This window comes from Aquarana catesbeiana, linkage group LG01, assembly GCF_042186555.1.
Source record: "Aquarana catesbeiana isolate 2022-GZ linkage group LG01, ASM4218655v1, whole genome shotgun sequence".
NCBI lineage: Eukaryota > Metazoa > Chordata > Amphibia > Anura > Ranidae > Aquarana > Aquarana catesbeiana.
In genome coordinates this window covers 165,391,723-165,415,606 of record NC_133324.1, presented here as the reverse complement: position 1 = coordinate 165,415,606, position 23,884 = coordinate 165,391,723, and the positions used below count along the sequence as shown (strand labels likewise).

The following is a 23,884-nucleotide window of genomic DNA, read 5'->3' as shown; positions in this document are numbered from 1 at the left end:
CCAGATATCATACCTTTCATTTATTGCTAGATGTTGTAGAGTTAAAACACCTGTGGTATTCTCTTTCTGATGGAGCGTTCAAGAAATAGAAGAATGTATACTATTTAAAAAATGTTGAGGTAGCTAGAAATTTGGCCTATATTCTCTTTAACAGTGTTTTTAAGTTCTATTGATATTTATTTTTTTTTTCTTCATGTGATTTTCTTTTTCAGGTGTTTTTTTATAGTGTGATTGAGTTTTGAATGGAAAACTAACAAATAATGTGCATTTTTGTTTAGATCTTCTCTCCAGAATAGACTTGGATGAACTGATGAAAAAAGATGAACCACCCCTTGAATTTCCAGACACGTTGGAAGGCTTTGAATATGCTTTTAATGAAAGTAAGATGTATTACAACTTTGTATGGACCACGGCTCCTCTTACTACAACTAACTACCACTAACTACTACAAATAAGGGGGAAAAATATTTTCTTGATACTTACTAAAATAATTCTGACCATTACTCTGGAGAGTCCACAGCTCTCCAGATGTCATGGAAGTATTGTGTCTAGCTAGGTGGTGGTCATATATGGACCAGCCAATTCTTTACCAAACCAAGTGTATTATCCATTTCTTAATGGATTTTATTCTGTAAAATTTTATGAACTATAGGCTTTTTATATCCGGATCTAGGTCCAGATTTCTATATCTAGTTCCAAAACTAAAGTAATTTCCACCAGAAGGTTAATTTGCACTGATCTGTTTTTTAGGTTATCGTATTTTTTAGTATTCTATAGAACGCAATGTTTGTTTTCTTGTAGATGGACAACTGAGACACATAAAAACTGGAGAACCTTTTGTCTTCAACTATCGGGAAGATTTGCATAGGTGGAATCAAAAGAGATATGAAGCTCTAGGAGAGGTAAGCAATTTACATGTTGCTGTCCATTGCATTGTAATTGCCATGAGTTATTCTCCTTTTCCCTATTGTATTTTTTTTCTGCAATCTGTTCATTTATATACCATCTGTATCACCTGCATAGTTTTTATCAGGAACTTAACCACAAACTCTCAACATGACAGGGGCAGTAAGAAAAGCAAGGAAAAGAAGGTGAGGATGGTGATAAATGACCCAAGGGTCCCAGATCTTGCTAACCTTTTGTGTTGGTAGGGGGCCTAGTCAGATGTTCGTTGCTATAAAGGCCATCTAGCCTGGTTTTGTCTTGTGTTTTAGTGAGATTTAAAGGTTTAAATTGTAAATAGGCAAACCATAGATCTCTGGATAGATGAACCCCAAATAAGTTGTAAAGTAGGGCAAACACTTTGGACCAAAAACGACCTAGCATCCACATATGAAGGTAATCGCCTGCTGTTTGGTAATCCCAAAAGCATGAACCAAATGTCCAGGGATTATGTGAGTGACTCTGATTGGTACTATATACCACCTGGTTCGAACCTTATATGCTGACTCGAGAGTTGTAACATTATGTGGATGTTCTGCATTGCAGCTCTAAAATCGCCCTCTTAGATAAGGCCTACTATTTAAGTAGGTTGCCCTCTCTAAAGTGGCCATGGAGCCATAGAAATAGATACATTCTCCTAGTAATGTCAGCATTTACCTAATATATCCTACCACCTATGTTAAGCAAATTCCCCCATATGACTATCTGAGCCCGTGCCTTTTTCCCCTGTGTCAATGAGCTGCACCACCAGAAATTACTCCTAGCCTCTATCATGCTTCAAAGAAAGGGAAATACAGAGGCTGCCATTGCTGCCCTCCTGGAAATACTAGTTACCTGGTTGTTTTTGGCTGCAGTATAGCTCGAGTCACTGAACAAATTCAGATTAGAGTGAAGTCATAACTGCTGATCTGCCTGCATATTTCAGGGCATTTCCTCAAAAAGTATAAGGTAGCTGGATCACACTGACAATAACATAATTTTCATTTAATGTAAATTGTAAACAACACTTAAAGGGACATGAAAGCTTCATTTATTTTTAATTAAAATAACAAACATGGTAGACTTGCCTGCCCTATGCAATGGTTTTGCACAGAGCAGTCCTGATCCTTTTCTTCTGGGGCCCCCTGCCAGCGCTTTAGGCTTGTCCTCTTCGGCAAGTGCCCCCATGGAAAGTGGCTTTCCATGGGGGCATCCGTGCGGGCTGGCTCCCAAGCTCCCGTGTTTGTGTCTATTCACACAGAGCAGGAGGCTCAGTCCCACCCCTGCTCGATCGGCACAGCATTTGATTGAAAGCAGCAGCTCCTGCTGCTATCAATCTGCCCATGAAAGAGGTAGACAGCGACGAGAGTCTCTGCTTTTGTGCACATTGCTGTATCAGATCAGGCTCAGGTAAAAATAAGGGTGGGTGGGTGATATTCTGCAGCACAGAAGGTTTTCACCTTAATGCATTAGGGTGAAAAACCTTAAGACATTAGAACCACTTTCATTTTAAGAGAACTAATTTTCCAAGACTTAAAGTGGTTCTAAAGGTTCATGGTTTTTTACCTTCATGCATTCTGTGCTTGAAAGTAAAAACCTTCTGTGTGCAGCAGCCCCCCTAATACTTACCTGAACCCCATCTCGATCCAGCAATGTGTACAAGAACCTTGGTTCTCCGGGAACTCTCACTCCAATTGCAATCACAGCCAGTGAGCCAATCAGCAGATGGAGGGGGCAGGGCCAAGCCTCTGTTCTGTGTGAATGGACACAGCTGTGGCTCGGGAGCCCCCAGAGCAAGCTGCTTGCTCTGGGGGCACATGGCAGGAGGGAGGGGCCCAGGGCACTGGGGGGGGGACCCAAGAAGGGGAGGATCTGGGCTGCTCTGTGCAGCCCTGTGCAAGACCACTACACAGAACAGGTAAGTATAACATGTTTGTTATTTAAAAAACAAAACAAAAAACAAAACATTAATATCACGTTAATGCTTCTCCAAGACTTTGATTTCGGAATAATGTCATCAAGGAACGCAGAACAGAAATGGGAATTGTTTCAAATCAATTGTATGCAAACACACTGTAGAATATATTCCCATGGGCAATAGGTTTACCTAATTTACTGCCATTGACATATGTCATACATCGGTGGCAGCGAGGGTTTTACACACACTGCTACAGGAGTGTGTATAAATCTGACAAGCTTTCTGGTGGATTAGGGCCAGATCATTTCCATGGACCCCGGTACCACCACACCACCATGTTTCCCTGGCTCTGCTGACTTATCTTCTCTAGCTAGTAAGCTGATGTTCATTTGCTGATCTTCCCCTAGCTAGTAAGAACCCAGAAATTACAAGGATTTTGATGCTTCTCTCTTTTTTTTTTTTTCTCTCTTTTTCTGGCCACATGATCTTGGTGGAGGGCAGGGGAGACATCAGAGGTCCAAAAGACCCCCCTGATATCTCAATTAACCACTTTGACCCCGGAAGATTTGGCTGCTCAATGACCAGGCCATTTTTTGCGATACGGCACTGCGTCGATTTAACTGACAATTGCGCGGTCGTGCGACGCTATACCCAAACAAAAGTTGCATCCTTTTTTTTTCCCCACAAATAGAGCTTTGATATGAGATCAGTTTGGCGAAATAAAAGTTCACAAAAAAGTGTAAAAAAAAAATTAAAGTTATGCCCATGCACTTAACACCCCCCCCCCCCACTTTCAAATTTTTTATTTTTTTTTTAAGCTTGCCCCATGTACAGGCACACATTGGGGGCTCCTGCATACAAATACATCAATTGAGCTACACATGTTTCATATTGCCACATGCGTTGAACTGAGAGGAACAATTCTAGTGCCATTCACTGAAGTTATGCACTTGAGAACTATTCAGAAGAGGCAACTAAGGGGAGAAATGATTACCATGGGTATACATGAAAAAAAAAAATGGTTCATATAGTGAGTTACTCACTTTAAGATCATTATAAAGGACAAAGGGCACTCTTTATGTCTGGATTAAAAGAGGCTTAACTTCCACATACTGAAAGGCTTCTTTTACAGTAAGAGCTGTGAAAATGTGCAATAGACTACCTCAAGAAATAGTTCTGGCCAGGTCTGTTGATTATTTAAAAAAAAGAACTGGATGCTTTCCTAAGTGTTGCGAAGTAATTGGATATTTGCCTGTATTCTGGTGGTAAGAGAAACCCTGGGTATGGTGCATGAAAGTGATTTCCAAACCCAATGCTTGTACAAAGCTTCTCACAGCCACTGCTTAGATTCAGACCTGCCTTATAAGTTTGAATGTGTTTTTGGGATACAGAAGGCAAAGAAAGGAAGTTACCTAGTGCAGGCTTCGGGAAGTACACCCCCACACTGAGCTGAGTGAGTTACTATGTGGATGCATTAGAGAAATCAAAAAGTGATGCACTTTTTTTAGATGACTGAGCCGCTGCTGGAAACATTCCTGGAATTCTTTTTCTGGAGGGATACTCAGTATCTTTGTTGTGGCGTGCTGGATGTCTGGAGTGTCATCAAATCTATGTCCTTTGCAGGGTGCTAAGAAAGAGGAATAAGGTGGTTGGTCAAATTTCGGAATGGATTTCTGGGCCAGGAACTTGAAAACACTTGAGGCATCATGAGTATTGTCGTGGTGGAGAATCCACTTGGCAGGCCAGAGTTCCAGTCTGAACACATTCCCATTCAACGCTGGTTGACCGATGTACCATGTTTTATGAACTCGTAGTGAATTATCCGCTTGTGATCAAATAACCGCTTCAGCATGGTTTTGAACTGAGGACGAGACATGCGTGCTTTTCTCAGGCAAGGTGAATTATTTGCTTTCCACTGCATGGTCTGGCGTTTTGTTATCGGATCATACTGGAAACTCCATGGGGGAGATTTACTAAAACTGGTGCACACAAAATCTGCAAAAAGGAAAAGACACGACTACAATCCATGATGATGAATATGAGTCCTTTATTGATCCATCCAAGTGACACACCACAGGAAAAATGACAATCAAGGCATCAAAATCTGGTGAAGCTGTGCATAGTAAGCAATCGGCTTCTAAATTCAGCTTGTTCAATTTAAGCTTTGATAATAAAACCAAGAAGCTGATTGGTTACTATGCACAACTGCAGCAGATTCTGCGTGAACCAGTTTTAGTACATCTCCCCATATCAAACACCTCTGTATCCTTCAAAAGATCGGATGAAATTTTGAAGACCACATTCTTTCTGATCTTCTGTGAAGATTGGAGGCACCATATTTGCGAAAATCTTTCTCATTCCCAAATCCTCTGTTAGAATAAGTCACACTCTTTCCCTGTTCATATTCAATTCTTCTGCCATCATTCGCACACTAAATCTTCGATCTGAGCATACAAGGGTTCCCACTCTGTCCACGTTTGCATCTGTTCTTTTTGTTTTTGGCTGGCTTCTTCTTGCGTCATTGTGGACGCCTTTCCGCCCCTCTTTAATCCACTGATGTCATTCAAAAACACTTGATTTCTATATGGAATGTTCACCGTAAGCCTGTTGGAACAGAGCTAAAGTTTCACTCGCACTTTTGCCAATCTTCAAGAAAAATTTGATGTTAATCCGCTGCTCCAGATTCCTGTCACTCATTTACTGCCAACAGAGCAACGCACACACATTTTATTTCTTCTACTATGTAAAGACTGGGTAAACTGGTCTGTGACCCAGGGGAGTGCAAGTTAGAACATGTCAGAACACGCTCAAGAACAAATCGGCCATTTGATTCATCACTATAGTACTAGGTGTGGGCATTACAGGAAAAAAAAATTGTCACACCTCATATATAAAACATAACATCCACCAGGGTTGAGCATTTGTATAAGTTTAATTGTATCAGATATGTTTTTTTGCAGTTACTACAATGAATCATTTTGTAAGAAAACTTTCATTATCTGAGACTTACAACACAAACACATGTTCTCCAGCTATTACAACTGAATGGAACAGAGACCTATTGCCCTGACTGTTTTCTGGAGGCTAGCTCTTCATGTACTTCTGTATCAGTTCACTGAAATCTCACCAATCAAATATGATTCATCTTTTTTGTTGAATTGTGAGGCTTTTAATATGTGCCCTATAGACAGTTCTTTTTTTTTTTTTATGCTTTGTTAAGGACATGAACAAAACCTTCCCCCACCTGCTCTCATAGTTCTTCCATTCCATTCCCTGGACTCTCTCTCTGCCCCTATGCTTCATGTTTAGAATTCTTTGTAGCAACTGGAATTGTTGATCTAAAGGAGAAAGTATATTATACTATATGATATATAAATCTGAAAGTTGGCTTCACTGTTTGTGCTTTAAGCATTACTGGCATAAAAGGTATGCGAAAATGATAATCTCAGTACTAGGGCTGGTAAAGGGAAAAAGCGATTTTTTTTTTTTTTTTTTTTTTCCCTAAACAACTGCTGTAATTTTTTTTTTTTTTTTTTTTTTTTTAAAGCTTTAAAGGGAAGACTGTTACGATTATGATTAGGGGGCCTACAGCACACTTTTAGGATAGCAAACAACAAATGAATCTGTTTCAACTATTCAAATCAAAAATAGATATTTTTGTTGCATTTGCAGGTTCATGTCGATGACACTTTGCATCTCAGGTTAATACCTATGACACAATCTTCCCTTAACACTATGGGATTGATTTACTAAAGGCAAATATACTGCACTGCAAGTGCGCTTGCCTCCAGAGCTTAGTAAATGAGGTAAGGCGTCACTTTGCAAAAAATACTCATTTAAGGAATTCAAGAAAAATAAAAAACAGCATTTTTGCTTGCACATGTTTGGATGATAGAAATCAGCAGAGATTACTCTCAGATCTAGAGTAACTGCACTTGCTGTGCACTTCCAAGTGCACTTGATGTGCACTTTCAGTGCACAGTATATTTGCCTTTAGTAAATCAACCTGGACCAATTGAGTACTGTCCGTGATACCTTTTTTTTATTTGCACTAACATACAATTTTTCAGGACAAGCTTTCAGGGTATGTCCCCTTCAAGGTTGCTGGGACCTTGAATAAGGGTACATACCCCAAAAGCTTGTTCTGAAAAATTGTATGCAAGTGCTTATTTGCAAAAAAAAGCATCACAGACAGCACTCAGTTGTCTCTGTCGCAAGTGCACTAATATGGCTACAATCACCTCAATCATAAATCAACCTCTATGGGTTTTCAAAGAAGAGAGCACAACAGAAGTGATTTGTTTTGCCTCTGTCCCTCAATTTTAGTAGTTCTTAACATTTTTTGAGTCACTGACCCCTTTAAGAATCTGATAAAAGCTATAGACCCCCTTCCCAGAAATATCCACATAAACACAACTTTACATGTAATGAATGTATGTACTTTATTTCATTGAGATTTGATTGCCTCGTACAGTATATGACATACAGTACAGATTGTCTGTAAACACTCTTAGCAAAAAAACTCATTCCTTTTTCATACAAAAAGTAATGAGCACTTACTACAAAAATGAAATACAATTATCTGGTGTAATTAAACAAAGCAATTTTAATTCTGTCCAAATCTACTACTACTACTACTACTACTACTACTACTACTACTACTATTACAAAATGAGAATTAGCGCTTGCTATTATGGAGTGGCACAAGATGGAGGTTGTGCAGAGAATGGTAAAGTCAAATCAAGTGGCGGTTAGAGGTCATTGCTTTAAGCAGTGGCAGGGTGCTTTTTTCTTTTTAATGGGAAACCATTGATTGGGACGAGGGAGAAGGCTGTAAAACGAATGTAACAAACCAGAAAAGATTAGACAAGTTACAGTCCTTAGATGTGGTGGCTGCATTTGTTTACTTCTTTCTTTTTTCTTTTCTACAGAAAAAAACAACATCACGGAGCTGGTGGATGTTGGAGACCTTGCGCTCCTCCACCTTCCATTTGAGGATACTCCACAGATGCTCAATAAGGTTTAGGTCTGGAGACATGCTTGGCCAGTTCATCACCTTTATCCTCAGCTTCTTTAGCAAGGCTGTGGTCGTCTTGGAGGTGTGTTTGGGGTCGTTATCATATTGGAATACTGACCTGTGGCCCAGTCTCTGAAGGAAGGGGATCATGCTCTGCTTCATTATGTCACAGTACGTGTTGGCATTCATGGTTCCCTCAATGAACTGTAGCTCCCCAGTGCTGGCAGCACTCATGCACCACAAGACCATGACACTCCCACCACCATTCTTGACTGTAGGCAAAAAAACAATCACTTCCAGCGCTAATAGGTCTTCCAAGGTGTGGAGTAACAGATGTCAGATAAAATGGTGATGTGAAAGGTATATATGGTATCCCAAAACTAGGTAGGGGGTGCGCCCCTGAGATATGTTAGCTGTACCCCGTGTTCTGTGCATGTCCATGCACTGTGTTTACGGCCTTTTGTCAGTTGTATTTTGTGAGCACCCACTTATTATACAAAAATGTCTTATTATTAAATTATCTCTGGTAATGTACTAGGTGTGCGCGCCTTCCATTTCTGTTTTTCTTGTAGTTGACTGTAGGCAAGACACATTTGTTATTGTACTCTTCACCTGGTTGCCGCCACACACGCTTGACACCATCTGAACCAAATAAGTTTATCTTGGTCTCATCAGTCCACAGGACATGGTTCCAGACTAAGGACATGGTAACCCATATCCTTAGTCTGCTTGTCTTCAGCAAACTATTTGCGGGCTTTCTTGTACATCATCTTTAGAAGGGGCTTCCTACTGGGACGACAGCCATGCAGACCAATTTGATGCAGTGTGTGTGACGTATGGTCTAAGCATTGATAGGCTGACCCCCCACCCCTTCAACCTCTGCAATGCTGGCAGCAGTTATACATCTATTTCCCAAAGACAACCTCTGGATATGACACTGAGCACGTGCACTCAACTTCTTTGGTCGACCATGGCGAGGCCTGTTCTGAGTGGAACCTGTTCTGTTAAACTGCTGTATGGTATTGGCCACCGTGCTGCAGACCAGTTTCAGGGTCTTGGCAATCTTCATGGGCCTTATTCACACGGGCACCGTCCGTTTAGCCAAGTTAAAAACGTATCCGCTCTTATCCGTTGCTTCTTCCGTTCTGTTAACATCTGTTTACATCTGTTTTGATCCGTTTACAGCCGTTTCTGTGGCTTTGATGACATTACCCAGAAAGCATTGCTCCTCCCATGCTGCATTGCAGTTTTCAGTGAGTGACTTGTCCTTGTGTGTGCAATGCTGATGAAGTGCGATGGATTCCAACAATTTTGTCACTGTGGTCCCGACATGTTGAGTCCCACAAGCCTGGCCTTTCATGCACCAGGTTTATTAGTTGCTCCTGGGAGACATCTCTGGCCAGGTTTCCCCTTGGGAATGTACTTCCTATTGTTCAACTACTGCCTGGGTAGTTCAACTACTACTGGTTGAGTTCACATATAAACAAAAAAAAAAAATGTATTTCTTTAAAACGGATCTTAACTGATCAGACGTTGACGGTCATTGTCTGTTAACGTCAGTTAATATCCGTTTTCACAGATCTCGACGTAGCCTTGTACATTCAAAAAAAGGACAAGATCGGAAGCAGAGGTTAACGGATGGTCATCCGTTTGCCCATAGGAATGCATTGTTGTCCATCGATGGATGGATGGATGAAAAACGGATAGACGGTCTGATCGTGTGAAAGAGGCCTTATATCCTAGGCCATCTTTAGGTAGAGCAACAATTCTTTTTTTTCAAATCCTCAGAGTTCTTTGCTACGAGGTGCCATGTGGAACTTCCAGTGACCAGTATGAGAGAGTGAGAGCAATAACACCAAAGTTAACACACCTGCTCCCCATTCACACCTGATACCTTGTAACACTAACGAGTCACATGACAACAGGGATCGGAGATGGCTAGTTGGGCCCAATTTGGACAATTTCACTTAGGGGTGTACTCACTTTTGTTGCCAGCGGTTTAGACATTAATGGCTGTGTGTGTTATTTTGAGGGGGACAGCAAATTTACACTGTTATACAAGCTGTACACTCACTACTTTACATTGTAGCAAAGTGTAATTTCTTCAGTGTTGTCACATAAAAAGATATAATAAAATATTTACAAAAATGTGAGGGGTGTAATCACTTTTGTGATATACTGTATATACAGTGCCTTAAAAAAATATTCATACTCCTTAAACTTTTCCACATTTTGTCATGTTACAACCAAAAACATAAATGTATTTTATTGGGATTGTATGTGATAGACCAACACAAAGTGGCACATAATTGTGAAGTGGAAGGAAAATGATAAATGGTTTTCAATCTTTTTTACAAATAAATATCTGAAAAGTGTGGCGTGCATTTGTATTCAGCCCTCTTTTTCCTGATACCCCTAACTAAAATCTAGTGGAACCAATTGCCTTCAGAAGTTACCTAATTAGTAAATGGAGGTCACCTGTGTATAATTTAATCTCACTATAAATATAGCTGCTCTGTGAAACCCTCAGAGGTTTGTTAGAGAAATAGTGAACAAACAGCACCATGAAGGCCAAGGAACACACCAGACAGGTCAGGGATAAAGTTGTGGAGAAGTATAAAGCAGAGTTAGGTTATAAAAAAAAATATCACAAGCTTGAACGTCTCACAGAGCACTGTTCAATCTATCATCTGAAAATGGAAAGGGCATAGAGGAGCTGCAGAGATCCACAGCTCAGATGGGAGAATTTGTCCACAGGACAACTATTGGTTATGCACTTCACAAATCTGGCCCTTATGGAAGAGTGGCAAGAAGAAAGCCATTGTTTGAAAGAAAGCCATAAGAAGTCCCATTTGCAGTTTTTACAAGAAGCCGTGTGGGGGAAACCCCAAATGTGGTAGGAGGTGCTCTGGTCAGACAAGACCAAAATTAACTTTTCTTTCTCGAACATCACGGGACACAGAGCCACAATAATTACTGATGGGTTATATAGGGTATCACTGGTGATTGGACACTGGCACACCCTATCAGGAAGTTCAACCCCCTATATAATCCCTCCCCTTGCAGGGATACTTCAGTTTTTACGCCAGTCTCTTAGGTGATGGACGTGTAAAGAAAGGGAATATCCTATACTGGGGAGGCAGACCGGATCCATTCAAAGTGTCCTTTCTAGGCCGAATTGGATGGTACCCGGGCCTTATGTCCGAAGAAACGAGGTTTTACCTGTAACGCTTCTCTTTTTAGAGAGCTGGACCCCGCATATTAGAAAAATGTTTTTTTAGCCTAATTTCTAGCCGGGTGCTTTATGGGCCCAGAACTGCAGGATCCCCCTATTCGTAGGGGGCCCCAGTCTCTGACGGTTTTTTCAAACGGAGCCCACCGTGAGAGGTGAAGATTGGGTCTGTATTAACTGAACCCTGCGGCTGGATAAGGTAAGAGGGGATTCCACAGAATTTTCTAATTCTAGTAGGTTTCTCCTTTAAGGTAAATACATGCTATGCCTATTGTGACCACCGGGGGCTGCCAAGAGCACAAACCTTGTCATGCTGGATTGTCTGTCTCAGTGTTCATGCTGCACAAGTTTCACAGCGTCTCCGGCCGGCTCACGGTAGGATGGATGGGGGGATTTCTCATGTATGAATGTTCCCCCCCCAGGCTAGGTGGAGGCCACAGGGGTCTAGACAGTGGTTATACCGCTCAGGCACCGCAGCCCCCGCCGCCATCTTCGCCATTGCTGTTGTCAGGCATGCCCTTCACTACCAGCCTCTCTCCCTCCTCCCTCTCCCCCAGCCTTCCTCCATAGTATTTCAGGAGAGTCGGCCAGTGCGGGAAGCGCTCGTTTTTTTCAAAATGCGAGGGGGGGGGCGGGACGTCAGCACAGGTGCTTAGACTCCCACTCAGGCCAGCTGCAGGCTATTAAGGCACTCTGTACAGGTGCACACAGCCTTTGGAGAGACACAGAGCTGACGGTCGCATGTAAGGTGGGACACAGGCATTCTCCTAGGCAGCATTTACTGAAGTAACACCAGGCTGAGCATTGGACTACAGACTACATCGCTCAGCAGTCAGTGTTCATTTGTGATACCTCACACCTTGTTGCTTTGCACTATGGGTAGAAGAGGTTCAAGCACCCCAAGAACCAGAGACCCTAGGGGATCTCGTTCAGGTTCTGAGGGCCCCCTGTCAGCAGCATCCTCCCCCCCTGAAGGGCCAGGGATGGCTAGCCAGGGAGAGCCGTTGGGGTCAGGGGCTACACCTGCTTCTGGCACTTCAACCCCTGTGTACATTACTCAAGAGGTTTTTTCCTCAGCCATTGGTTTAGAGGAAAGATTAATGGCCGTGATTACAGCTTCACTCAGTGGAAGAAAACGTACTAGGCCTTCCTCTGTTCCCCAAGACCCTCAGGAAGAGGAGCTCTGGGATAAAGGAGACGAATCCCTTTCAGAGGATCAGGATGGGATGGATGATTCCTCTTCAGAGGAATCAGGTGGAGAGGGACCCTCTGCGACTTCCCAAGAGGAGAAAGTCTTAGTGCAGATCCTTACTGGATTGGTCCGCTCCACATTTAAGTTGCCCCTACCTGAAACTGCTAAATAATCCTCTTCTGCTTTGGGGTCACTGAAACCTTTCCAAGCAGCACAGGCTTTTCCTGTTCATAATTTACTTGAAAAGCTCATTTATTCTGGGTGGGATCACCCAAACGTTTTTTTCCACGAGAAAGTTTTCAACACGTTATCCGATGGAAGAAAAGTTTATTAAAATGTGGGGAATGCTGGCCATTGATGCTGCCATTTCCTCCGTAAATAATAGTCTGACTTGTCCTGTAGACAATGCTCAGATGCTCAGGGATCCTGTAGATAATCCCTATTGAAGGATGTTTTTTCCTTAGCAGGTTCAGTGGCTCAACCTGCAGTAGCAGAGATTGGAGTCTGTCAATACTTAAGAGACCATGTTAAGCAGGTCATCAAAGTATTACCTGAACAGCAGGCCCAGGGGTTGGCTAACCTGCCAGCGGCCTTATGCTTTGTGGTTGACGCCATTAGGGATTCTATCGGGCAAAGCTCCCGTCTTTCACTGGGGTTGGTGCATATACGTAGAATCCTATGGTTGAAAAATTGGTCAGCCGAAGCACCATGTGAGAAGCTCCTGGCAGGGATTCCATTTCGCGGTGAAAGGTTGTTTGGAGAGGACTTGGATAACTATATCAAGAGAATCTTTTGTGGGAAAAGCACTCTCTTACCTGTTAAGAAGAAGAGTAAGCGTCCCTCTTTCAAACGGACTCTTTCCCCAGCGCCAGGGGCTTCAGCCTCCAGGCAGTCTCGACGGCCGCCTCCATCTGGGTCCAAAGACAACAGTCAACCCCAGGGACAGAAGAAGTCCTGGGGGAAGAAGCCTACTAGGCAAAACACTAAGACCTCGGCATGAGGGGGCGCCCCCTCACTCGAGTGGGGAGAAGACTGCGACAGTTCTCAGGGCTCTGGCAGGAGGATTTCCAGGACAGATGGGTAATCTCCACGGTAACCTTAGGGTACAAGCTGGAGTTTCAGGAATTTCCCTCTCCTCGGTCCCTCAGATCAAGTGTCCCCAGAGACCCAGAGAAGAAGCAGTCGCTCCTTCTAGCGTTAGAGCGACTTTTGTCGCAGGAGGTCATTATGATGGTTCCCGCAAAGGACCAAAGATTGGGCTTTTATTCCAACCTTTTTACGGTCCAAAAAACAAATGGGGATGTCAGACCCATTCTGGATTTAAGGGATCTGAACCGATTCCTAAGGATTCAGTCCTTCCGCATGGAATCAGTCCGGACAGTAGTCTCTACCCTGCAGGGAGGAGAATTTCTGTCATCGATAGACATCAGAGATGCATATCTGCATGTGCCCATTTTTACTGCTCATCAGAAGCTTCTGCGCTTCGAGGTAGGAGGGCGCCATTTCCAGTTTATGGCTCTGCCTTTTGGGATAGCCACTGCACCTCGGGTGTTCACAAAGGTCTTGGCCCCTCCTCTGGCCAGACTAAGGGCTCAGGGTATAGCTGTCATAGCATACCTAGACGACCTGCTATTGATAGACCGGTCGGTAGCCTCCTTGAACGGGAACTTGAGATCCATAGTCAAGTATCTGGAACACCTAGGTTGGATCCTCAACCTAGAAAAATCTTTCCGAAAACCAGGAAAAAGACTGAAGTATTTAGGTCTGATCATAGATACAAGCCAGGAGAAAGTATTTCTACCTTAGGCAAAGATCACTGCTTTAAGGGAGCTGATTCTGGCAGTCAGGATCAAGAATGGTCCTTCTGTCCGCCTTTGTATGAGGCTGCTAGGGAAGATGGTGTCTTCATTCGAAGCAGTTCCCTATGCTCAGTTTCATTCAAGAATGCTGCAACACAGTATTCTGTCAACCTGGAACAAGAAGGTTCAGGCATTAGACTTTCCGATGTACCTGTCGCACGCGGTGCGTCAGAGCCTCAATTGGTGGCTCATACCCGAAAACCTGCAGAAGGGGAAATCCTTTCTACCGGTTACCTGGACAGTGGTAACAACAGATGCCAGTCTGTCAGGTTGGGGAGCAGTTCTGGAACAGTCTGCGGTTCAGGGGATATGGTCCAAGACAGAGAGGACCTTACCCATCAACATTCTGGAGATCCAGGCAGTATATCTAGCCCTAAAAGCCTGGACTATCAGGTTACAGGGCTGCCCGGTCAGGATCCAGTCCGACAATGCCACAGCAGTGGCTTATGTCAATCATCAGGGAGGCACCTGGAGCCGAGCTGCTCAAAAGGAGGTGAACCAGATCTTAGTCTGGGCAGAGAGGCATGTGCCATGCATATCTGCAGTTTTTATTCCAGGGATAGAGAACTGGCAGGCGGACTATCTAAGTCGCCAGCAGTTACTCCCAGGGGAATGGTCTCTACACCCCGACGTCTTTTGGGCCATATGCCAAAGATGGGGGGTCTCAGATGTAGATCTCTTTGCATCCCGATTCAACAAAAAGATAGACAGATTTGTGGCAAGGACGAGGGATCCTCTTGCATGCGGGACAGATGCGTTGATGATTCCGTGGCATCAGTTCTCACTGATTTACGCATTCCCGCCTATTCTGCTACTGCCACCACTCCTTCGCAGGATCAGGCAGGAAAGGAAGTCGGTACTTCTAGTGGCCTCCGCTTGGCCCAGAAGGACTTGGTATGCAGAAATAGTAAGGATGACGGTGGGTTCCCCGTGGACCCTACCGGTACGCCCAGACCTGTTATCTCAAGGTCCAGTGTTCCATCCTGCCATACAAACGCTAAATTTGACGGTTTGGCTATTGAGACCCACGTTTTGAAGAGTCGCGGGCTTTCAGGTCTTGTCATATCTACCTTGATTAATGCAAGGAAGCCAGCTTCCAGAATGATTTATCATAGAGTCTGGAAAGCTTATGTATCCTGGTGTGAATCCAGAGGTTGGCATCCCAGGAAATATATCATAGGTAGAATTCTTGATTTTCTACAATTAGGATTAGAGATGAAGCTGGCCTTGTGTACCATCAAGGGCCAGGTCTCGCTTTATCGGTATTATTTCAACGGCCACTTGCTTCACATTCTTTGGTCCGAAACTTTATACAGGGGGTGATGCGTCTTAATCCTCCGGTTAAAGCGCCCCTAAACCCCTGGGACTTGAACTTGGTCTTGGCTGTGTTACATAAACAGCCTTTTGAACCAATAAGTCAGATTCCTTTGGTCTTGTTGACAAGGAAGTTAATTTTTCTGGTGGCCATCTCTTCTGCTAGAAGAGTTTCAGAATTTTCAGCCCTTTCCTGTAAGGAGCCTTATTTTATTATACACAAGGATAGAGTAGTACTGCGCCCTCATCCTAGTTTTTTATCGAAGGTGGTTTCTGATTTTCATTTAAACCAAAACATTGTTCTGCCTTCCTTTTTTCCAGATCCCTGTTCTCCGGAAGAGAGATCTCTACATTCATTGGATGTAGTAAGAGCAGTTAAGGCCTATCTCAGGGCAACTGCTCAGTTCCGCAAGACGGATGTTTTGTTTGTGCTGCCAGAGGGTCCCAATAGAGGACAGGCAGCGTCAAAAGCTACCATTTCTAAATGGATTTGACAATTGATCATTCAAGCTTACGGTTTGAAACAGAAGATTCCTCCGTTTCAGATCAGGGCACATTCCACAAGGGCTATTAGTGCTTCTTGGGCAGTGCATCACCGGGCCTCTATGGCTCAAATCTGCAAGGCCGCAACCTGGTCTTCAGTCCATACATTCACCAGATTCTATCAGGTGGATGTGAGAAGGCATGAGGATATCGCCTTTGGGCGTAGTGTGCTGCAGGCAGCGGTACAGAGTCCTCAGGTCTGATTGCACCCTACTTGGTCGTGGTTCCCCCCCCTCAGGTAGCATTGCTCTGGGACATCCCATCAGTAATTACTGTGGCTCTGTGTCCCGTGATGTTCGAGAAAGAAAATAGGATTTCTTAAAAACAGCTTACCTGTAAAATCCTTTTCTTTTAGAAGGACATCACGGGAAACAGAGGTCACGCCCCTCTTCTAATACACTATATTGCTTGGCTACAAAACTGAGGTATGCAAGGGGAGGGATTATATAGGGGGTTGAACTTCCTGATAGGGTGTGCCAGTGTCCAATCACCAGTGATACCCTATATAACCCATCAGTAATTACTGTGGCTCTGTGTCCCGTGATGTCCTTCGAAAGAAAAGGATTTTACAGGTAAGCTGTTTTAAAAAAAATCCTATTATTTGGCTCAAAGTAAAACACTATGTGTGTCAGAAAACACTACACGTCACCCTGAACACACCATCGCCACCGTGAAACATGGTGGTGATAACATCATGTTGTGGGGATGCTTTTCAGCAGGGACAGGGAAGCTGGTCAGAGTCTGCAAAAGATTTGAGACTGGGGAGGATGTTCACCTTCCAGCAGGACAACAACATAAACATACAGCCAGAGCTACAATGGAATGGTTTAGATCAAAGCATATTCATGTGTTAGAATGGCCCAGTCAAAGTCCAGATCTAAATCCAATTGAGAATCTGTGGCAAGACTTGAAAATTGCTGTTCACAGATGCTCTCCGTCCAATGTGACAGAGCTTGAGCTATTTTGCAAAGAAGAATGGGCAAAAATGTCCCTCTCTCTAAGCTGGTAGAGACATACCCAAAAAGACTTGCAGAGAAGGGTGGTTCTACAGAGTATTGACTCAGGGGGGGTTGAATACAAATGCACGCCGCACTTTTCACATATTTATTTGTAAAACCTTTATCATTCAACTTCCACTTCACAATTATGTGCCACTTTGTGTTGGTCTATCACATAAAATCCCAATAAAATACATTTACATTTTTGGTTATAACATGACAAAATGTGGAAAATTTAAGGGGTATAAATAGGCACTGTGTATGTATGTGTATACAGTTGTGTGAAAACGTATTTGCCCCTTCTTGATTTTTATTTTTTTGCATATTTCTCACATTTAAATGATTCAGATCATCAAACAAATCTTAAATATTACACAAAGATAACCCGAGTAAATGCAAGATGCAGTTTTTAAATTATTATTTCATTTATTAAGGGAAGAAAGCTGTTCAAACCTGCTTGGCCCTATGTGAAAAAGTAATTGTCCCCTCCCATGCTGAATCATAAATGAACTGTGAGTAACCACAATTTTTTGGAAAGCTGAGTTAAAGTTCACTTGCCAAACCCAGGCCTGATTACTGCCAGACCTGTTGAATCAAGAAATCACATAAATAGAAGCTGTCTGACAAAGTGAAGCAATCTAACCGATCACAAAAAGACACACTAAAAAAAAAAAAAAAAATTCAAGAACAGATTAGAAACAAAGTAATGTACATGTATCGGTCTAGGAAGGGTTTCAAAGCCATTTCTTTGGATCTCCAGTGAACCATGGGGAGAGCCATTATCCACAAATGGAGATAACTTGAAACCGTAGTGAACCTTCCCAGGAGTGGCCGGCCTACAAAAATTACTCCAAGAGCATGACGACAACTCATCCAGGAGATCATAAAAGAACCCAGAACAACATCTTGTCAGAAAAACATGAATCGGACTGAGACAAAAGTACAGTTAAATCACACTTGTTTAATAATAATAAAAAAAGGTATACAGAGTAAACGTAGTCAAAACATAGCCAGAGTTCAGTAACCAGAACGGATAGTCAGACAAGTCAAAATGTCAGGGAGCCAGAGATGAGCCTAGTAGAACAACAAGCAGGATCTGGAGTCGGGAGGAATGTCAGCCAAGCAAGTCTTTAACAGGAACACAGGAGAGCGTCTCTAGAGATGTGACCAAGGTGAAGGCAGAGATCATCTGAGCTGGATGGCTTAAGTAGGCAGGACTGATGAGAAGGATATCATCAACAGGTGAGTCACTGTGGAGAGATAGGAGCTGGCAATTAGCCGACAGCTGAGCGGCCAGCTTAGAGTATGAAGGGCTGAGCCCAGCCCTGATACATCTAAAGAACTGCAGGCCTCACTTGCCTCAAGTAAGATCAGTGTTCATGATTCAACAATAAGAAAGAGACTGGGCAAAAATGGCACTCATGGCAGAGTTCCAAGGCCAAAGCCACTGCCGACCAAAAAGAACACAAAGGCTCATCTCACATTTACCAAAAAAAAAAAATCTTGATTATCCTGAAGACTTTTGGGCAAATATTCTGTGGACTGATGAGACAAAAATGTATCTTTTTGGAAGGTGTGCATCCCATTTACATCTGGCATAAAATGAATACAGCATTTCATAACAAGAACATCATACCAACAGTCCGACATGGTGGTGGTAGCGTGATGGTCTGGGGCTGCTTTGCAGCTTCAGGACCTGGACGACTTACCATAATTGATGGAACCATGAATTCTGAGCTCTACCAGAAAATCCTAAAGGAGAAGGTCCGGCCATCAGTTTGTGACCTCCAGCTCAAATGCACTTGGTTTATGCAGCAGGACAATGATCCGAAACACAACAGCAATCCTCCTCCAAATGGTTCAAACAAAGCTAAATTTAGGTTTTGTAGTGGCCTAGTCAAAGCCCAAACTTAAATCCAATTGAGATGCTGTATCATTACCTTACACAGGCCATTCATGCTGGAAAACCCTCCAATGTGGCTGAATTAAAACAATTCTGCAAAGAAGAGTGGGCCAAAATTGCTCCACAGCAATGTGAAAATCTCATTGCCAGTTATCGCAAACACTTGATTGCAGTTGTTGCCGCCAAGGGTGGCACAACCAGTTTTTAGGTTTACTTTTTCACATAAAGCCAGGCAGGTTTAGACAGCTTTTTTGCCTTTAATAAATTAAACCATTATTTAAAAACTGCATTTTGTATTTACTCGGGTTATCTTTGTGTATTAATAAAATTTGTTTGAGCTGAGTCATTTAAGTGTGACAAATATGCAAAAAAAAAAAATAACAGAAAGGGGCCAAATACTTTTTCACACAACTGTGTGTGTATGCGTCTGTGTATGTATAGTTTATAATATAGCCTTTTGTATGGTAACTTTATGTTCGTATTATAGGTGATATTGTGATCACAAAAAGTCTCTCTATAGCTTAAAATTTTGAAACAATTTAGCAGTGGCAGCTTCCATATTTCTCCTATTGCAGGGTTCTTTAACTGCTTTTTAGCAGTCCAAAAAACAGCCATTGCTGTGTTAAATAGTTGACATTTTAATTAAAGACCCAACTAAAATAAAGTCCTATGCCAAAAACGTGATGCAGTATGTAAAACTAGCACTCGTCAAATGCCAATATTCTATTTTTTTATCCTAGTGGCTTGCACTAGTTAGTACATGAATGGTAATCTGACTTAATAATTTAACTGTCCACATTCCAAAATTATTAACTATGCAATTAACCTGTATTAGGAATTCTTTCTGAACACCTGCTACAATGCAAAGAGATGAGCCAGTACTAATGTGCTCAAAAAATAATTCACTGGACTAATGTGAAAAATAATTGAAAATCTCTACCATATGATGATTTAAAATTATGGTACAGCCCCATAATGCAAAAAAAAAAAAAAATGTTGCTAGATAGCCAAAGTTGATAACCGGCAAGCAATTTTCATTAATTCTGTGTGCAAAACACATGAATGTAATTTCCACTTTAGTCTTTATGTTAAAACAGTCATCATTGTCCCTTGTCCTTCATATAGTGCAGGGGTGCTCAGGGCCACATGTGGCCCTCCACCTCAAACTGAATGTAGAAGCTTTGGTACACTTTCAGAAAGTGCACCACACCCACAAAATCTAATAGACATCTATGGCAAATCGCAGCTAACCTGCAGGAAAGCTGCAGGTGCACTTCACTATACAGTGCGGGGAAACCGCAGCGCATTAGTGTAAGAAGAGTCTTATAGGGGCTCAGGACAGTAAGGGCTTTTACAGTTGCAGTTGGGGGGGGGAGTGGTAAAACCCCATTGTTGAGGCATGCTTTTTCTTTCTTTCTTCTTTCTTTTTTTGCATAAACGTTTTATTGAATGTTTTCAAAAAGATATAGAACAAGCCAAAGAGAAAAGTGTCACATACATTGCATATTAATGTAAATGAACACTGATAAACCAATAAGGTAAGAGAAGTTAACATTGTTTATCGTAAGATGAGATTAGGGTCTTATGTCCACAAGACCCCACTGCAATAATAACCCAAAGTATACAAAACTTTCGAACCTTTGGCCCCTACGTCTGAGAAACATATCCGAGCTAACGAGTACCAGAGCCTAAAATCGAGGCCTTCTTAGGAGGCGTGTTTTTTAACACCCCCCCCCCCTCCCAACCACTGGTGTAGCGCCAGGGGCCCCAATGGCGACCCCATCCCATGCTCCAGGGGGCTGTGCAGCCACCCTGTCGCATTACGTTTTACACCTGGACAGGAGGGACGGCGGGGAGAGCATATAGAGGAACTGATCCTCTACATTTTCCTCCTGCAACCACTGAAAGCCAGCTTCTCCCCCCCCCTCCCTCCCTCCCGCTGGCATTCAGTGACTTCAGAAGGAAAATGTTCATTATGCTGTTCAAAATAAAAATGTGAAATTCTTAACAATTTCATTTCATTGTGTCCTGTGACCGGTTACCTTAAAGAAGAACTCCAGCTTTTCCTCTCCAAAACAACTGATGCATTGTGCATGTAAATGAATCACAACCCCAGTGTCAGCTTATGCTTACTTACTTTAGTTGTACACTGCAGGTTTGTGTCTGGGATGTCACTCTTCCACCTGGCTGAATTTAAAAGTTCTCTGACCCCTTGCTTCCTTCCTTTTCCGGTCCGGATACTACAGGTCCCATCTTCCTTTGAGCCTCTGTAGTTTCAGGACAGGCCAGAGTCACTTGTTCCAGTTCTGTGAGTTGATGTGGGTGGGTTCAAGGGTTACTGTGGGTGTTTCTGGGCCTTCATGTGGGTGGTGAAAGTAGAGGAAGGGAGTTGTGTTATCCCCACTCGCACTTCATTACTCTCTGCAGTGAACAGAGTGCTGTACAGCAGGAAGTGTAACCTTACATGCCATCTCTTGGACATGAAATGTGCAATTCTCGCTATAAAGGGCACACAGATATTAGAAGACGGGTCACATGATCATGTTTTTTTTTTCTGCTCTGATCTTTTTTTTTTTTCTTTTAACAGACAAACAGCAAATTGTCTTTGAAGGCATGATTTGTAATGTGTATATAGTGCTTGCACACACAACACACACAAAACTCAGTTTAGTCACACACAAATCTTTGGTTGTTGTAAAGTGTATGTGTAGTCACCAAACACACTATAAATATTGTGAGCAGAAATGCGCACTCCTGCTACACAAAGTGTGAAGGGGCCTTGGATGCAAGGGATCACTACCATACTAAAATTATTGCAGTTTTAGGGTGTGTTTAAATTAATGGTGTAAAAATGCAACACAACCAAGGTTTTACCACCCCCTTAACTTCTCCCTCTTTAGCTGAACACATGTCACAACTGTGGTACTCTGCTTCATGGTTGTGGTGGGAGCTATACCTTCTGTTGTACTTGGTGAGCACTACTGCCTGCCAGGCCCAACCAATTTTTATTAAAACATGCACATTACAAATGTGCATGTTTGCAGTGCAGTACTGCAGCATTTAGGGGGTTAAAATTGGTGATGAGGAGGTGATGCAACTCCTTACCTCACCATCTGTTAAATGCTCTCTGAAGAGTGATCTGAATTCAGATCACTCTTCAGTCTGCAAAGCAGGTGTAAATATGTCATACCTGCTCTTGTGTCATTCTTATCTTGCAGGATGCCATAGAATAATGGCTTACTGCAAGTCTACAGAGGAAGGGCTATGGGAGGTTATTATGATGGTATTTCCTTCATAAGTAAATTAATCAGATCACAGAGAATAGGGCTCTGGGAGGGCGTGATCTGAGGGGTTTCAATTATGATCCATTCAATCCTGCCCAGCAGCACAGCTAGCTTTCAGAACAGGCTGTGTATTAAGACATTTCCTTTTTGAATAAAGCTGTGATCTGTGAGGTGGGACTTGGGGGTGTTTTGAAGTCTTCCTGTAGGTGTGACTGGGCGGGACTGAATGCTAATTAGGATGTATTCTATCGCACTCACCTTTAAAGCTGTGAAGGAAGTTACATCATTTGCAGACTAAAAGACTACAGAGGGTGTGTTTTAGGCTAGAGATGCAGCAGGAAGCAGCTGTGGAAGGCCTGAGAATGTCACATGGTACAGAGCCTCAACTAAGCTCAGAATATCAGGGGACCTGCAGACAACAGGGCAACATGGTGCAGAAGTATAATCTATGCTGGTACTGATTTATTCCATTTAGTTCTAGTGAAAAGAAAGTTGGAGTTCAGCTTTTAAGTGGCTCTCGCTCTTCAAAGGTTGGGATATTTCTCCCACTCTACAAGACTCTGGTCCAGCCTCACCTGGAGTATGCTGTCCAGTTCTGGGCACCAGTCCTCAGGAAGGATGTACTGGGAATGGTGCAAGTTCAAAGAAGGGCAACAAAGCTAATTAAGGGACTGGAGGATATTGGTTATGAAGACAGGTTACGAGCACTGAACTTATTCTCTCAGGAGAAGAGACGCTTGTGAGGGGATATGATTTCAATTTACAAATACCATACTGGTGACCCCACAATAGGGATAAAACTTTTCTATGGAAGGGAGTTTAAATAAGACACATGGCCACTTATTAAAATGAGAAGAAAAGAGGTTTAACCTTAAACTGCGTAGAGGGTCCTTTACTGTAATGCTATGTACACACGATAGGATTTTCCGACAACAAAACCGTGGATTTTTTCCCAAAAGATGTTGGCTCAAACTTGTCTTGCATACACACGGTCACACAAATGTTGACGGAAATTCCGAACGTCAAGAATGTTCAACAAGTCTTGTTGTCGGAAAATTTGAGAACCTGCTCTCAAACATTTTTTTGGTGGAAATTTTCCGACAACAAGCTCACATGTTGTCGGAAAATCCTATCGTGTGTACGGCCCATTAGAGCAGCAAGGATGTGGAATTCCCTTCCACAGGCGGTGGTTTCATTGGGGAGCATTGATAAAAAAACTATTAGATAAACACCTGAATGACCACAACATATAGGTATATACAATGTAATGCTGACATATAATCACACACATAGGGTGGACTTGATGGACTTGTGTCTTTTTTCAACCTCACCTACAATGAATGTAATGTAATACTAAGGAAAGAAGAGAATCCTGGGTGTCTAGCCAAGATCCCCAAATAAAATTTCCCTGGGTGAACCCTAGCCTCATATGTCGGCTTGTACAGAGGCAACGTTTGATTTTTTTGTTTTTTTTGTTTTTCCACATCCCTTTATGCAGGGGTTCAGTAGAAAGCCAATGGAGGGCCATTATTTCCTAGTATAACATAGCAAAAACCTCAAGAACTGTTTAGACATAGCAGAAATATCAAGGTCCTCAAACATGCCCAATAAACACCATTTAGTACTGTACAAATTTGTGTCAACTTTAACCGCTTGCCGACCAGCCGCCACTGTTTTACTGCGGCAGAATGGCACGGCTGGGC

At 42.7% G+C, this 23,884-nt stretch overlaps 1 protein-coding gene across 5 annotated transcripts in view; it reads left to right on the top strand.

Moving 5' to 3' along the window:
- Positions 1-23,884, top strand: part of ARB2A (ARB2 cotranscriptional regulator A) — a 908,279-nt gene that overhangs the window by 74,038 nt on the left and 810,357 nt on the right. For all 5 annotated transcript variants that reach the window (XM_073624507.1, XM_073624504.1, XM_073624506.1 and 2 more), the window contains 2 exons: positions 279-380; positions 802-902. In XM_073624507.1, the coding sequence (XP_073480608.1) occupies positions 279-380; positions 802-902 (203 nt within the window). The remainder of the gene's footprint in view (positions 1-278; positions 381-801; positions 903-23,884) is intronic.